Source organism: Lampetra fluviatilis, chromosome 53, assembly GCF_964198595.1.
Source record: "Lampetra fluviatilis chromosome 53, kcLamFluv1.1, whole genome shotgun sequence".
Lineage (NCBI taxonomy): Eukaryota > Metazoa > Chordata > Hyperoartia > Petromyzontiformes > Petromyzontidae > Lampetra > Lampetra fluviatilis.
In genome coordinates this window covers 5,312,515-5,328,972 of record NC_136327.1, presented here as the reverse complement: position 1 = coordinate 5,328,972, position 16,458 = coordinate 5,312,515, and the positions used below count along the sequence as shown (strand labels likewise).

The 16,458-nt window shown below is 49.1% G+C and overlaps 1 protein-coding gene across 1 annotated transcript in view; it reads left to right on the top strand.

Annotated features, from left to right (window-relative positions):
• The first annotated feature begins 2,632 nt into the window (after positions 1-2,632).
• LOC144949183 (disintegrin and metalloproteinase domain-containing protein 10-like) overlaps positions 2,633-16,458 on the top strand; it is a 34,454-nt gene continuing 20,628 nt past the window's right edge. Inside the window, exons 1-5 of the mRNA XM_078879073.1 lie at positions 2,633-2,769; positions 10,777-10,927; positions 12,236-12,354; positions 12,978-13,226; positions 14,193-14,452. Of these exons, the coding sequence (XP_078735199.1) occupies positions 2,688-2,769; positions 10,777-10,927; positions 12,236-12,354; positions 12,978-13,226; positions 14,193-14,452 (861 nt within the window). The 5' untranslated portion in view covers positions 2,633-2,687. The remainder of the gene's footprint in view (positions 2,770-10,776; positions 10,928-12,235; positions 12,355-12,977; positions 13,227-14,192; positions 14,453-16,458) is intronic.

Here is a 16,458-nt window from a genome sequence, read left to right as displayed (position 1 = left end):
TGTTGCAGTGTCATTGGCTCCGAGTGACGTGGGCGAGCGATGCGTCCAACCCAGGGTTTCATTTCTCACCGATTATGTTCTGCGTTGCCGGTGAACTGCGGCTGCGGTGGGCGGCACGTGACGAGTAGCCACAATCATAGCAAGAAGTATACTGGATGTGGTTTAACGGGTGCAAAAATATTTTGTGCGTCGCCCACATGGACAGCACCAGGTAAAATTAAGGTCCAGACCAACCAGTGGTCATTAATTGAATTGCACTCGGGAATTCCCGATGATTGAATGCGACACGTTTGCTTCCGGTTAATTTCTGCTCAAATGCCCAGAATTGTGTAAGTGAAGGCAACATTTTGTGGAGATGTATGCGTGGCAATTCAAGATCAGACATTCACGATTTGGCACACGATCGCTGTCCGATCTCCAACCGCAAAATGTTTACGCACACAAAGGAACGAGTTGTTCTATTTTAACAGGTGGAGTGGCACAGCAGGGTTGGCATCAGCCCTGGAGCAAGAAATGAAATGGGAGTCCCCCTCCACGCTGTCCAATTTCTCCACCTGTCTCTGTAGCGTGGGTCCATCTGGCCTGTGGGCCCTGGTGCAATCGCACGGCGCGCACACTCGATAGTTACACTGAACAGATGGTCTTCCACCATGCACAGTGTGTGTGAGCTTAGCAGTCGGGGTTTGTGAGCTTGGCAGTACGGGACCTTGTTTCCCTGCATGCTACAACGTTCACCCTGACGCACTTCATCGCTGCTGAGGCAACTGCCTTCATCTACAAATAGCCTTTCCCTGGCATATTTCCACCCGGCCTCTCATGCCAGCTTGCCACAACCACGTGCCACCATGGGGTTGCTACCGTCGCCCTGTGAGCTACATTTAGCGGCCAAACTACATTTAACGATAATTGATTCTTTACCCTTCTATCTGGCAACAAAACTGACACCTTTTTACAAGGAGTCATGTTTGAATAGACCGCAATACCTGCAGTCATAATACAAACAAAAGAACATAACTCTGATAATGTGCACTGTCCTTGAAGTTGATTGGTCCACACCCGAGACAGCTTTCCTTAGAGCCTAGTCTCACATGGGTTGGACCAGATGACGCCAAAAGGCGCACAACTCAACGACAATGCACCATCAGAGTATGAGAGCTCGGGGCAAGCATCTACACTATGGGAACCTCATTTGCCAGTAAAAATATGATAATTGATTCTTTACCCTTCTATCTGGCAACAAAACTGACACCTTTTTACAAGGAGTCATGTTTGAATAGACCGCAATACCTGCAGTCATAATACAAACAAAAGAACATAACTCTGATAATGTGCACTGTCCTTGAAGTTGATTGGTCCACACCCGAGACAGCTTTCCTTAGAGCCTAGTCTCACATGGGTTGGACCAGATGACGCCAAAAGGCGCACAACTCAACGACAATGCACCATCAGAGTATGAGAGCTCGGGGCAAGCATCTACACTATGGGAACCTCATTTGCCAGTAAAAATATGATAATTGATTCTTTACCCTTCTATCTGGCAACAAAACTGACACCTTTTTACAAGGAGTCATGTTTGAATAGACCGCAATACCTGCAGTCATAATACAAACAAAAGAACATAACTCTGATAATGTGCACTGTCCTTGAAGTTGATTGGTCCACACCCGAGACAGCTTTCCTTAGAGCCTAGTCTCACATGGGTTGGACCAGATGACGCCAAAAGGCGTGCACATTATCAGAGTTATGTTCTTTTGTTTGTATTATGACTGCAGGTATTGCGGTCTATTCAAACATGACTCCTTGTAAAAAGGTGTCAGTTTTGTTGCCAGATAGAAGGGTAAAGAATCAATTATCATATTTTTACTGGCAAATGAGGTTCCCATAGTACATTTAACGAGTTTTGGTTTATAGATTGCAGATATGGTGGTTAACTAATAAGTTTAAAAAACGCTACACATTTACTCAAGCTGTTGGCGTCCTCTGGTCTAACACGGTTTGAGACTAGGCTCAAAAGAAAGCTGTCTCTGGTGTGGACTAATCAGTTTCAAAGACAATGCATATATGATCAGATTATGGGTTTTTTTGCATTCTAACCACAAGTATTGTGGTCAATGCAGATATGATTCCTTGTAAAAGGTTTCAGTTTTGCCAGAAAAAAGGGGAAAACCTCTCTATAAAAGTGTGGAGTGGGTTAAAGCGATATGAGTGAATATACAGTATATAAGGAGACTAACAGGAAACAATGCTGATGTTAAACCAAAATTAAAAAAGTGGAAATGGGCAGGACGCATCACGAGAGCAGAAGAGAAGGTGGAAGACAAAATGAAATAACTCTTGGGGCACCTACTGGGAATGAGCAACGAAGGGATGAATGGGAGAAAATTAGGCGTAGCATTTTCCCAGCAATGAGAAGTTATAGGCCGACGACAACAACAACAACAAGAGCTACGCCGCACACCAAAGCGTTTCCAGCCCAGCCGAGCCCAGCACTGCATCCCATCGCCCTCCCACGCCTCCCTCCCTCCCTCCCAACAACCCCAACCCCACTCTCCGAAACCCACAACCCCCGACCGTCCACGCCCGAGTGAGTGAATTGCCCAGGGCTTTTTTTTCCGCTGGAGGGAGTGGCGGTGGTAGGAGCCGTGTGGACTGTGTTATCCCGTACGAACCCGGGCCGCTTGCTGCTGATGATGCTGCTGCTGCTGCCGATGATGATGCTGATGCCATGGAGCTTGCTTTTGCTTCTGCCCTGCGTCCTGAAGACTGAAGGTAGTGGCGGCGTGGAAGCCCACATCATTGTAATTCCTGTGCTGTATTGCTTTGCTTGTGCGGCAGCATAGCCGCTTTTGCTGTCGCGCTGTAAAGACGGACACGGTTTTGCAAGTGCATTGCTTTTCAGGCAGCACAGCTGTCTGTTAAACCCTGTGTGCGTGTGCTTATTGTGATAGTACCCTTTCGTAATAGTGCATTGCAGTAGGTTTAAACTGTATTGTTCAGTGTTTGATAGACATGTAATAGATTGACAGCCGACCCGATGCTTGCTGAAACCGATACCGCTAAATAATATTGATCTGAAAAGCCAATAGGCCAATGGACTAAACATGTATTTTACTTGTGCATAGACCCACAAATGGGATGCTTATATTCGCAATAATTTAACTTTTCTGCTTCGGGGTAGAATTGTGTAGTATATTTGATTTATAATTCATATTTTTCATTAAATAAAACGTGATAAGTGAATGATAATACAATATAACCGTGTGAATCGTCAAGATATTCGCATGCGTATACATTACACACTAAATAAAAAAGATAGCACTATGTACTCAAGAGTACACGATTGTGGGTTGGGCTTAGGTCCAGGGGTCGGTAACCAAAATAACAAGAACCATATATTCGAATTCGGTACACCCCCCACCCCCTCTATTTCAAGATCCGCAATGCATGTGAATACGAGATGGTCCTTTATAAATAATGTCACGAAACGGTGCTTAAAGGGCCGCATGTCTGTGGTAAACTGGACTTCCATGCTAAACTGTACTCCCATGGCCAAAGAGCCTGTATAGGCAACGACCCTCTGATAGATATGGCTCCATCCAGTTCGAGGCAAAACTGTATAATACAGAAGACATAATCGGCTTATAATTGTGGAGAAAGATAAGAAATAAAGCATACCATACGCATCCTTCACATACATCACTTTAGGAGGTGGCTCATTGCGGATTATGAATTATTTACATAATAGTCCAGTCCACTCTACACACGCACTCAATTCCCTGTTCCCAGAATGCATAAAATTCACTTGCGAGTGCAAGGGATCTTGATGGCAATGATGCTGCTGCTGCTTTGCTGCCTGCTGATGTTGAGAATGCCGATGGGAACTCGGGCTTGTGAAATAACACACGTGCACGCACGCAATCGGCTCGTGTTATTAATGTAATGGCCCTGAACTAATAAACAAATGGGTTTCCTATCGGGAGTTGCGCAAGGCCTGATTGGCTGTACCTGTAAAGCACTTATCGATGCAGTGGTTTAGAGTGGTGAGATGGAATGCATTTGTGGAGTCAAGCCCCCCATTGGCAGGGGCGCCCCCCCCTACCACCTCGCAGACAATCCCACTCGACTGTTGAATTCTTGAAATGAAATCGTCAAGTCGCACAATGTTGATACAAAAGAAATCGACCAATTCTGTTGGAAGCATCTGAGCCCTCCCCAATACACGCGGAGTTGAGAGCGAGAGCAGAAATGCACGATACGCAGAAGCATTGCGTGTGTCGGTCCGTTACTCACTCTTTGAGCGTTTAATGTTTGTTTAAAGTTTGCTTAAACATTAACACTGCCGCTTGTCACCCCCCTACACCTCACACTCTGCGTTTTTAAACTGCCCCCCCCCCCTTCTTTAAAGTGAGTTTTGCAAGTGCGTAGTGTTTGCGAGTGAGTGGTGAGCACAGGACACAAGTGCAGTTGTGGGGGAATCAAATGTGAAATGTTGAACAAAAATAAATGGTGGAAAACTGTGGAGCGTATTTGTGTGTGTGTGGTCGACTCAGCCTCAAATGAGTACCTGGTGAGATGTGTAAACATTGCCACTGGGGAGACAAAGGCGGCCGGGCGTGGTGCTGACCACCCACCCCCCTCGTGTGCCGTGCTCGCTAACATCACTTGCCCCGACAGTCTGTTAAGGCGATACGGATGATCTTTGTCTTGTGTTTATACATACAGTATAACTGTGGAATTAATTTTAAATCCAATCGTTTAAATGTAAAAACACACAACCCACAACAATTGTAAATGTTGCGAGTTTACTCTACAACACACCAGTGTGCTGTACTCGTAAAGAATTAACTAAATGTCGAGTGGTGGCGGGTTTAACGACACATTTATAATTTTAATTTAAAGCTTTCGTGACTGCACGTAGAAGGGAAATAATAAAATAAATATAAAACAATAAAAATTCTTACGACGTTTCGACTGCAACACAAAGTAATCATCATCATCAGGTGTGAAATCCACAGCAAGAAAATTAGAAAAAGAAAAAAAAGTTGTTTTTCTTGCTGTGGATTTCACACCTGATGATGATTGCTTGTGTTGCAGTCGTGATAATTGTATTGTTTTATATTTTTATTATTTTATTATTTCCCTTCTACGTGACTTTACCGAAAGAACCAAGAATATGACACATTTATATTTACGCGATCTGACCCAAAACTTTTTTTTTTAATTCACGTTTAAATGTATTTAGATAAGATTCTTGCATTGCGGTAACCAAGAGATGCTGATGATGACGACGGCTTGGGGAGTCCTTTATCCAGCAGTGGATAGATCATGCCTGATTATGAAACTGCAATTTGAATCTGATATAACAGAATGTGCATATTAATGCCGCAATGAGATAAGAGGACAATGAGGCGTTTTTTTTTTATAAAAACCGAATATTTTCAGGACCGCATTTCCTAGGTCCTGCGGAGGGCTTTGGGGGCCTTTGGGCTTCAATTCTCACCAATAAAGCTGAAACTAACACTTGGGTTTTTAATTTATATTCACGCAATATAACCCCCAAAACCCATTCTTATATTATGGATATTGGTCGCGAAAGCCTACGTGTTAAACTCATGCCATATGATTCTTTCGGTAAAGTCACGTAGAAGGCTTAGAATTCATGAAATTTTAACTCCTACGAGTAAGAAATTAACAGACACTAACATTGAGGAAAATGATTTTCTTTCAAACACGTGTTGACCATTCCTAATGCTATGTTAGAAAAGTCAAGTGTACATATTCACCAACATTTACACGAGGCACTTTTTGAAATAAATCCTTAACATAATTGTTTCTTACCTTGTCTTCGTTCTTCTTCTGCTCACAACAAACTCTCATCGAATTATTTCCACTCCGTTTCACAGCGGAGACATCGCTGTTTAAATTAGTTATTTTTTAAAATGTAGTTTTAAAAACATTATACTGGTAGGAACCTCCTGGATACACCAGCCTACAGGGGATTATTGTGTCCGTCGTGCAGGGAGGGGCTGGGTGGGGAGGGTGGGGCTGGGTGGGGAGGGGAGGGTGGGGAGGGGCTGGGTGGGGAGGGTGGGGCTGGGTGGGGAGGGGCTGGGTGCGGAGGGTGGGGCTGGGTGAGGGGTGGGAGCGGTGGGGAGGGTGGGGAGTGGCTGGGTGGGGAGTTTGGGGAGGGTGGGGAGGGGCTGGGTGGGGAGGGGCTGGTCACCCCGTGGTGCCCTTATAAAACTCAACGTTTAACCTACTCACGCCGGCTTGTGCCCGCTCTCACAGTCGGGCATATTTGCGGAATACACCACGCCGCCGTTGACCCTGCAGGCCATTGACCGAGCAACCCAACGTTCCTACCAGCTCCCTCCGCAGCAGGAATGGGTTTTGTCCAGAGTCGCGTTGGTAGATGATGGTTCGTGAAGGTGAAGATTTTGTGCCGTAAATCGATAGCTGGTTGGCCTTATATATAGACGTCGTAAACGTGCGTCGCAAATCGTCCTGTCGTAAACCGGATGTAACGATTCCCCAAACTTTCAATAATCAATTTCGCTCGCATTTAAAAATACGTTAAAATCAATACTTAGTTGAATACGAACGTCTCACAAATGTTATGCGCTTTTAATTTTTTGGTTTTAAAAAAATCCTCACACAGTCACAGACAAACTCACACTTGCTCCCGATTGGCTGTATTCGAATTTCCCGCCAAGCGCTGGACCAATCAACACGCTCACATCGGCCGGGGTTGGGCATATTGTTGAGTTCATGGGTTCAGCTTCTAATGTGTAATGCGAAATGTAAAGTCGACCTGCCTCCTGCTTATTCGTTGTGGGAAATATAAATACACTCAATCTTGATTTGAAAATTTCGTGACTTTACCGAAAGAACCAAAAAGTATAAATACACTCGTTGATTTATATCGTGCTTCTATGTATGTATATATATAGTTGTATAGATATAAGGGTGTGTTAAATTTCACCTTTCCAGAACATCGTTATAGTTTACATTATTCACTCGGCCACGGTTTACACAATACGTGTACATACCTATTCTTTCGGTCACGTAGATAGAAAATTCTTATGAAAAAAAATAAAAGCAAAAACTCACGACGTTTCGATCGCGACACAAGCGGTCTTCATCAGGCAGAGAGAAAGAAAAAATACCACTTGTGTTGCGACCGAAACACCGTGGTTTTTTTTGCTTATATTTTTTTTATTAAATTGTATTTACATTTTCTATCCACGTGATTTTACCCAAAGAACCAAGGAATATGAATTCCTGCAGTCACGAAAGTGTACATAGCTGCCAACCCTTTATCAGTGCCTACTTTATTACGGACCAATTCAGACCTTATTGGTCACCCCCTGCCCCTATAAATCTCAACGTTCATCCTACAAAGTGCCATCACAAGGGAGAAACACAGACAGACACAAATTACGGGTTTTGTTGCCCGTATTGAAACGGCTGTACGCCGTATGGACCTGAAAACTCAATTACCCTGTACAAGAATACGGGGTAAACTGTATGGGTTGACAGATATGCGTGTATCATCATCAGCCATTGCCTCTATGCCAATGTTCTTCATTGCAAGGCACCTGGTGGCCTTTAGTGTGGCCCCTGACGTGCGGCCCCCGTGCTGTCAAGCCCCAATGGTTTAAAATGTGGCGGCCCTCCTCACACTGATGATGTCTTATCGGCGATGGTGCCCCCCCCCCTGAAAATCAGGAAAGAACACTGCCTATGTAGTGCTCGATAAAGGCGTCACCGCACCTCCTCCATCCCTCATGATCCATCGCTGCTACCATCCATATCACTCGTGCACATCGACTGATCTCATCGCTCCATCTCCACGATGGCCACGCTATCTCCTTTGGTTTCCATTTCCATCGCTGGTCTCGTCCATCACCCATAATGCCGTCCAACCATGCGGTCTTGCCCACAGAGCCATGCCAAGGGTACACAGCGAATCGGGGCGACTGCCCCGGGCCCCGCACTTGGGGGGGGGAGGGGAGCGCTTAAACGTCACGGTGTAAGATGAAATACACGGGTTTGCTTTTGCCCCGGGCCTCGCAACCCCACCCCCGATTATGGACGTCTGACCGCCCAAGCCAATTCACTTGTCTTGCCAGCGTGCATCTAAAACGTGATTACAATTCACGTTGCCTCTTACAACGGGAGGAGGCCGGGGGGGAAACATCGTTCCGAGCGCTTAGGGAATTCTGTCGGTCTCCTTGCAACGTCGCCTGTGCGCCAGCGACGTGGGATATTTTTAAAGTGGGACAGTCAATCTGGGCCGCCAACATGGCTATATATAGGAGGCGGGAGGGAGCAATGGGTGATGTGCGATGGTCGGTTGTTGGTCCCTCCTATATTTAGGGGATGGATGTGGCAGGTTGACATTCAGGGGACAACTGCACTGCTGCAACAGGCGTGGTCGCTCGCTCGATCACTCCCCCCACCCACTCCCAAAGTCACAGGCATATCTTTTACAGGGGAGATGACTTTGCTTGCTGATATGCACTGATAAAACCAGAGCTCCTCTAATCTTCTGTTTTGTTCTGATGGTCCAACATCGTAAAAAATGTAACGTCTGCTTTTAGGCCAGAGTTTGGCCAAAACACGTCTTTGCGGGTCACAATTTGGACCACGGGCCTCCAGTTAAGACAACGTTGGTGTAGACCATTGGCAAACACCTACCTGGCACACGAAAGGCAGGTGCAGCCCCAGCACAGAAAGTCCGTGGTTTGCAGGATCAATAGCGAAACAGTAATGATTCAAGGCCCCTTTTGCCAATCCACTGCTGGGTTAAGCTCTTGCCACGCCAGTCGTTCATCGGGGGGTTATTCGACCATACTTCACGCTGGATCAGTGCCGGTCACACGGTAGTTAGGGTATCGCTCGCCACCACGTATGGTAGCCGTGGCAGGTACAATCAAACTCTGGTCGTCAGATACATAGCGCACTGCACTAATCACTGTGCCACTTCCCTCCACGAGGCTGAGACTCAACCCAACAGCTGGAATTTGGTGCACGCAGCGCCTGTGGCTTTGCCCTGACTCTTGTTCCATAGGCAACGTCACGGGGTAATGTTCTCCACTGAGTTTGGAGGGATTCCCACAACTCTCTCATCAGGACAAGGGAGGGTGGATAGCAGCAGCAGAAGCAGCAACAGCAGCACTCATCTTTGCCTGCCTTTCTGATACTAATACTAAGATATTGCCACCAAGTGCTTCGGATTTGAATTTAATTCGCACAGCAATCGAGGTCTGTAATCATCATTTTTAAATCTCAGTGGACGCCACCTATGGGCGTGACAATGAGCTTGACTTTGGATGCCCGCGTGGTGAGTGATTGGTAGGGTTGTTGTTGCTGCTGCTGCTGCAAGGGCAGAGCGTGCCAAATTGATCGAGCATCGTGGGTTGGGATGCGGGGGACGAGCGGGCATGGGGTGTGGTTTGTGGGAGGCTTAGCGAATGCTGACACGACGGTTAGTGATCGCGTTGGTGCACAATGGGCAACGCAGCTGACATCTGCTGTCCCTCAAGCCACGAGCTTTGTCGGCAGTAAGAGCGGGGTGCTGGTCAGCGGTCCACATAAGCTGCGTTGTTTGGTGGAGTTTTACGCATTTCAAAATATGAGCTGCGCACGTGTGTATGTTGAACTTCTTTCGCACCCTACTTAGTCGACCGTGCAAATCGGAGGTGCGGGGGAAGGACAACAAACTAAACACAAAAAAGCTGTTTTAAAGAAATGAGTTTTCACATCTAGATTTAAAAGTGCATGGCTCCAGTGGCATCCTAATATTAATGCAAGGCCTTTTATAAAATGTTTTGTTGTTGTAAAATTTCCCCAACTTCACCCCGATTGTGTTAAAACTGAAAAAGTTTGCGCGCGCAAAAATTGAAACAACCACGGAGAGATGAAGGCTTCCATGGAGTGACATTGAGAGAAGAGGAGCACGGTTCGATCTTCTGGCACGGGAAAATGTTTTCCACTGCGTGTCGGTTGTCACGGTCGTGTGCTGTATGGCCCTGTGGTGTGCGCTGGGGTCGTGTCTCACGTGTTGTTCGGCACGAGGTCCCACGTCTCGTTTCACGTCCTGGGAGCTGACACCCCCCCACACACCCACGCCTCCTATCCGCCGAGAAGTAGAAATAGTCACACCGCAGTCCATCAATAACACAGGCAGCTTATGGTGGGGTAAAATGTGAGTACTCTGACATGGCCCACGTGGAAGAGTAGGCCAAATACAAACTAGAAGGGCTCTCCGGAGCTAACCCTCTACTGAGGGCCTTCCGCCAGCAGTGGCATGAACAGGAAATTGCAGGGCTGCACCTTTACTGTTCACCCTTTACGACCATCTTATTCGGATTAAGGCAGACTTTTGTCTTGTCCAGCAAATGTTTTTGATTTAAAGCGTTCGTGACTGCAGGGATTCATATTCTGGTTCAGGGTGCATCCTATAATCTGGTAGATGTATGTGACTCGATTTGTATAATCTGGTAGGTGTGTGTGACTAGATTTGTATAATCTGGTAGGTGTGTGTGTGACTCGATCTGTATAACTATATTGACTACGTTTGGAGAGCGTTTTACTTTCCAGCACGTCTTGTAAACCAGATAACACGAATATGATATTACTACAACTACTACTCTTTGGCGTGTAGCCTCTCAGCTGATTCCTACATAGGGGGCAAAAATAAAATGCGTTTAAAAACAAACACAACCTGAAGTTATTATCTTGCTTCCCGACCCATCCCATCCCCGCTCCTAGCCTCCTATGGAAACCGCCTGAATCGCTTTATCCGACACTACGAGGGACTCAGCTACAGCACGGAGGAGCTACACGCCAAGCACACGCGTGCCCGTCGCGCTATCTCCCCTCTCCAGCAGGAGCTGGCACTCACCTTTCAGGCGCACGGCAGGTGAGGGTCGGTGGGGCAGGTGAGGGTCGGCGGGTGGGGGTGTACTAGGCGGGTGGGGGTCTACGGGGGGGGGTGGGGGTCAACGGGCGGGTGGGGGTGTACTAGGCGGGTGGGGGTCTACGGGGGCGGTGGGGGTCAACGGGCGGGTGGGGGTGTACTTGGCGAGTGGGGGTCTAGGGGGCGGGGTGGGGTCTACGGGGACGGGTGGGGGCTAGGGGGCGGGTGGGGGTCTACGAGGCGGGTGGGGGTCTAGGGGGCGGGTGGGGGTCTAGGGGGCGGGTGGGGGTCTATGGGGCGGGTGGGGGTCTACGGGGGCGGTGGGGGTCAACGGGCGGGTGGGGGTGTACTTGGCGAGTGGGGGTCTAGGGGGCGGGTGGGGGCTAGGGGGCGGGTGGGGGTCTACGGGGGCGGGTGGGGGCTATGGGGCGGGTGGGGGTCTACGAGGCGGGTGGGGGTCTAGGGGGCGGGTGGGGGGCTAGGGGGCGGGTGGGGGTCTACGAGGCGGGTGGGGGTCTACGAGGCGGGTGGGGGTCTAGGGGGCGGGTGGGGGTCTAGGGGGCGGGTGGGGGTCTAGGGGGCGGGTGGGGGTCTAGGGGGCGGGTGGGGGTCTAGGGGGCGGGTGGGGGTCTAGGGGCGGGTGGGGGTCTACGGGGCGGGGTCAACGGGCGGGTGGGGGTCCACCGGGCGGGTTCATTAAGCAGCACAGTTTTGCCAGCTGCTTAACGAAATTGAAGTCACTACATGTCACTAAGGTGACCTTCTAATGTTGTCAAAATGTAAATTTATCACCTGTTTTACAGAATAAACAGATACAAGAATGGGTCCTTTATGCCTGAAATCTCTCCTAAATCTGCGTCGTGTTCTCATCCCAGACAGTCGCTCGATGTGTAGCGGGTCATTTTGATAAATATTGTCGTTAGGGGAACCCAATAATAATGTATCGAAGAAACTTGGAAGCATTGGCGATCTTGGCGACACTGCTGCCGAGTGAGGAGCATGTGCGGTGTCTTCAGGGGAGCGGTAGTGTAGCGGCTAGCGCACTGCACTACGAACCCGGCGACTGGGAGTTCAATCCCCGCTCACAACCAATACCAGTGGCGAATATTTGAACCGATGCTAGGCCTCCTCTAGGTCGACTCATCATTAAATGATAACCCAGTGCGGTGTATAAACATCAGCACTGGGGAGACAAAGGTGGCTGGGCTTGGTGTTAGGCTGCCCACCCCTTTGTGCGCCGTTCCGTCCTTCGTGGGTGCTCGCTCACCGCCCTTGCCCTGCCTGGGGGCTCTTTGTCTTTGGTGTTTTTAGGCACTTTGATCTGCGCATGAGGAGGGACACCCGAGTATTCAGCGATGACTTCAAGGTGCAGACATCCCAGGGTCTGGAGGAAGCCGACACCTCGCACATCTACACGGGCAGCCTACACGGTGAGGCGTGGGAGGCACTGCCTCTTCACGTGGGAGGGAGCGGTGGGTGCGTGGGGGGGGTGGGGGTACAGCGGAATGACGTCACAAAGTGGGGCACGAGGAGCCAAGGGGCGGTGTGGCAGGCGTGGGTTTTTGCTTTTCATTTTTCCCGAATGACCTGTCCCGTTTGTGCCATCGATGTAAAGTCACCAGACGCAGTATCTCACAAAACAGACCCCAATCCTGTGTGCGAGAGAACGCCCCGTGGATGTAGATGTCACAGAGCTACCTCTGGCAGTCCTTATTCAAGAAAAGGGGCACCACTTTCCCAGCTGCTCGGCATGTGACAGGAATGTCGTCGAATGATAGCCAACTTATTATTTTAATTCTGAGAAGTGGAATTTATCCAAATTAAGCACAGAACCAAATTAATTGTGATCAGGGGTTTTTGTTGTTATTGTGCAGTCATTGTTGACCAGTCTGAGCCCATCAGCTCGCCGCACTTGAGAACCCGGTTGAATCGCCAGTGGCTGAGTCTAAGGTTTGATCCCAGGATCTCTGCGATGCCGGCTCGGCGCTTTGACCTCTCGGGCTTTGCGTTGTCAACATGCGGCGATATCTCTCTCTGTGCGCGCGTCGGGCAGGGGAGAAGGGCAGCCTCTGCCATGGAGCGGTGATGGACGGACGCTTCGAGGGCTTTATCGGCACGAGCAGGGGGACCTTCTACGTGGAGCGAGTGGAGCACTACCTTCTCGACATGGGGACGACGTCATCGCCGTCAACTCCGACGGGGTCATCGCCATTCCCGGCTACGTCGTCGTCATCGAAGTCACCGCTATCACCGCCACCACTGCCAGCCTTCCACTCCGTCATTTACCATGAGGATGATGTAGGTGGGTGAGTAGGTGGTGGAGCAGCTAGCTTGCTGCCCTATGAACCAGGCGACCCGAGTTCGATTCCCGTTCACGGCCACCAACTCCAGTGACAATTATTTGAAGCAGTCCTGGGCTTACCCTAGGTCGGGCTCAGCCTCAAATGAGTACCTGGTGCAGGGTGTAAAACATCGCCACTCGGGAGATGTAGGCAGCAGGGCGTGGTGCTGGCCACCCACTCCCTTGTGTGCCGTGCCGGCTTTCATAGGTGCTACTCCTAAACAGCACTTGCCCCAACAGTATACGGGGCATCTTTGTCTTTGCAGTGTTGGGTGCTTGATAAACATGTAGTGACGAATTGATTAATGGGATAAACTAGATTACTAGAATCCCGTGCTCGTGATATACGCGCAGAATAATGCCGGTAGGAATGGCTTCTTTTCAGTGTGTATATGCTACATGGAGTTTATTCACGCGAAACCATCCCTCCCCTCTCCTGTGCCAAGTTACCCCTACCGTGAGCGAAGGGATGTTTCAGACCAAAGATGACGACAATCTCATTGCTGTCGTCGAAATGTCTCTCTTGTCAATATGTTGGGCTGTCCCTGCTCGAGTCATGAACACTCACACCAATTGCTTGTGTCCGCGTCTCCACGCGTCCCATATTTCTATTTTCCTTTGTCTCCACATCCTCATGTCTCCATGCCCCCCCCCCCCCCCCGTGTCCCCGTAACTCCATGCCTCTGGAAGGGGGGGTACATATCCCTATGCCCCCCCCCCATTATCCTATGTCCCATATCCCCATGCCCCCATGTTCCCATTCCCCATATCACCATGCCCCAATGCCCCATATTTTAATGCCCCCCCCCCCAATGAATGCCTTCGTGTTCCCGTGTGACCACGTCGCCCGCGTTCCCATTGCCGCCGCGTCCCCGTCTCTCTCCCCCCACCCCCCCCCCCACCAAAACTCTGGCGCTGCTGCTGCAGAGTTCCCGCACAAGTACGGGCCGCGAGCGGGCTGCGCTCACGACGCCGTGCTCGAGCGCATGCGGAGGTTCCAGGAGTCGGCCGTGGAGTCCGACTTGGCCGACTCGGCTCCGGGCGACGGAGCAGGAGCCGGGCCGGCGGCGGAGCGTGGCAAGCGGGCAGCGACGTCCACCGCCCCCCGGAACACGTGTCCTCTCTACATCCAGGCCGACCACACCTACTACGCCAAGTACGAGAACAAGGAGGCCGTCCTCGCACAGGTAACCAGAGGTCGCAAACGGGTTTTGATTCCTTACCCGTACCCGGCCGCACCAGGGTCGCAAACGGGTACGGGTATCGGGTACCTGATTGCGACCTCTGGGATGAAGCCATGTTGCAGGCGCGGGTGGATTGATTCTAGGAACTTGAATTGTGAGAAGAGACAAGACGTTGGGAAATGAGTGACAAACGGTGACTCACCAGTGACTCACGGCCTACCCGTACCCGGCCGCACCAGGGTCGCAAACGGGTACCCATACTCGGCCGGGTACGGGTAGCCGGGTATCGGGTAGGGTACGGGTATCGGGTACCCGGTTGCGACCTCTGCAGGTAACCCACCGTTGTTGTTATTTGCTTTTTGATTCAGCGATTTCTAACCCTGGAAGGCTTAATTATTCACACTTGAGTCTCAAGATTCTTATTTGAGGATTCAAGATGACCCTTGCCAAGTGTTCGCAGCAGGGGGCGATGTCGCTGCTGCTGCTGCTGCCGTGTGTCATGCCAACTGAGTGATTTGTGGGTACAAATAATACCCCGATTTACGTCTCCCCCTCGTTTTCGTAGTTTCGCAAATACGTCGTCGCTTTGTGAACACCGCGACTCGATTTGCGTCGGGCAAAACTCCACGCTTATGTCGCTGACAGCGTCGTCCGTCCTTTTTTCGTTATCCGTCGCCTCTCAGCCTCCGCCACCACCGACTCCGCTGTAAATCGCTTCGATGTTACGCAGTGGCGTAGCTAGGATATTTTGCGCCCGTGGACGAACTATAAAATTGGCGCCCCCCCCCCCCGTTTAATCACAAACCAAAATGTAATTACATGACATGTAGGCTGTGTGTGGCGGGATATATAAATTTTTGGTTGAGGTGTAGATTTGTGCAGTAGTTTCAGGCTGCCGCGCCCGCCGCAATAAGTTATAATGTGACGTTGTAAGCCTCATTTTGGCGCCCCTTTACCTTGGCGCCCGGGGACATATGTACCCCCCTGCCCCCCCCCCCCCCCAGCTACGCCTCTGATGTTACGTCGTTTCAGTATTCGTCGTCGCACCTTTCAGGAATGAATCCCCGATATAACCCCGGGGGGTATTACTGCACTGTCATTTTTAAGCATTGGAATGTTTGGGCCAACGGCGGTAACATCGTACGGATTGTTTTTCTTTGGAAAGAAACAGAATAATCCGTAGGAATCTTATGCAGGACATGGGGAGAAAATCTTCTTGGTTCTTTCGGTAAAGTCACGTAGAAGGGAAGTAATAAAATAATAAAAATAAAACATAATATTTTTATTTTTATTTTTATTATTTTATTACTTCCCTTCTACGTGACTTTACCGAAAGAACCAAGAAGATGAATCCCTGCAGTCACGAAAGCTTTAAATCGAAATGGGGAGAACACATGCATATAATTTGCAGAAAGGCACCCGAGTCGGGAATTGAACCCAAATGCTTCCTGTTTTGAGGTACAAGTTAATAGAAATTAAAGTAAAAAAAACCCAGTTAAATTAACAACTTAATTCCTTCTGGAAATGGAGAAGATTGTGATGACGGTAGGATGGTTTGTGAAGGGACACTTTGAGTAAGACTTGCGTTTGGAAAAACAGACACGGGCTGTTTATTCACAGGGTTAAATGATCAGATGACAATAATAATCAACCAAACATTGAAACATCATATATCAAAGTAATTCAAGCAGATTAAAATAAAAAAACAATTCAACTTCAATTACATCAAAATAAATCAACGTCATGCGGTGTTTTCCTTCAGTGATTATAATTCATGAGTTGTCCATTCGCAGTTAAATCTTCCCCGATGTTGTTCTTCGTCTCATTCCATCGCTAGCGCCATGGTTACAGTTGCCATGAACTTCACTCATCGATGGATTCCTCCGCACGCATTGAGGTCTCGGTCATGATTCAAAACGCGTCTCTGTACTCTTGCACACAACAACGAAAACTCGAAGCCACAACTGGCTTTTATATTGATGTTTTTTTTATTTAGTTTTGTTGACGTG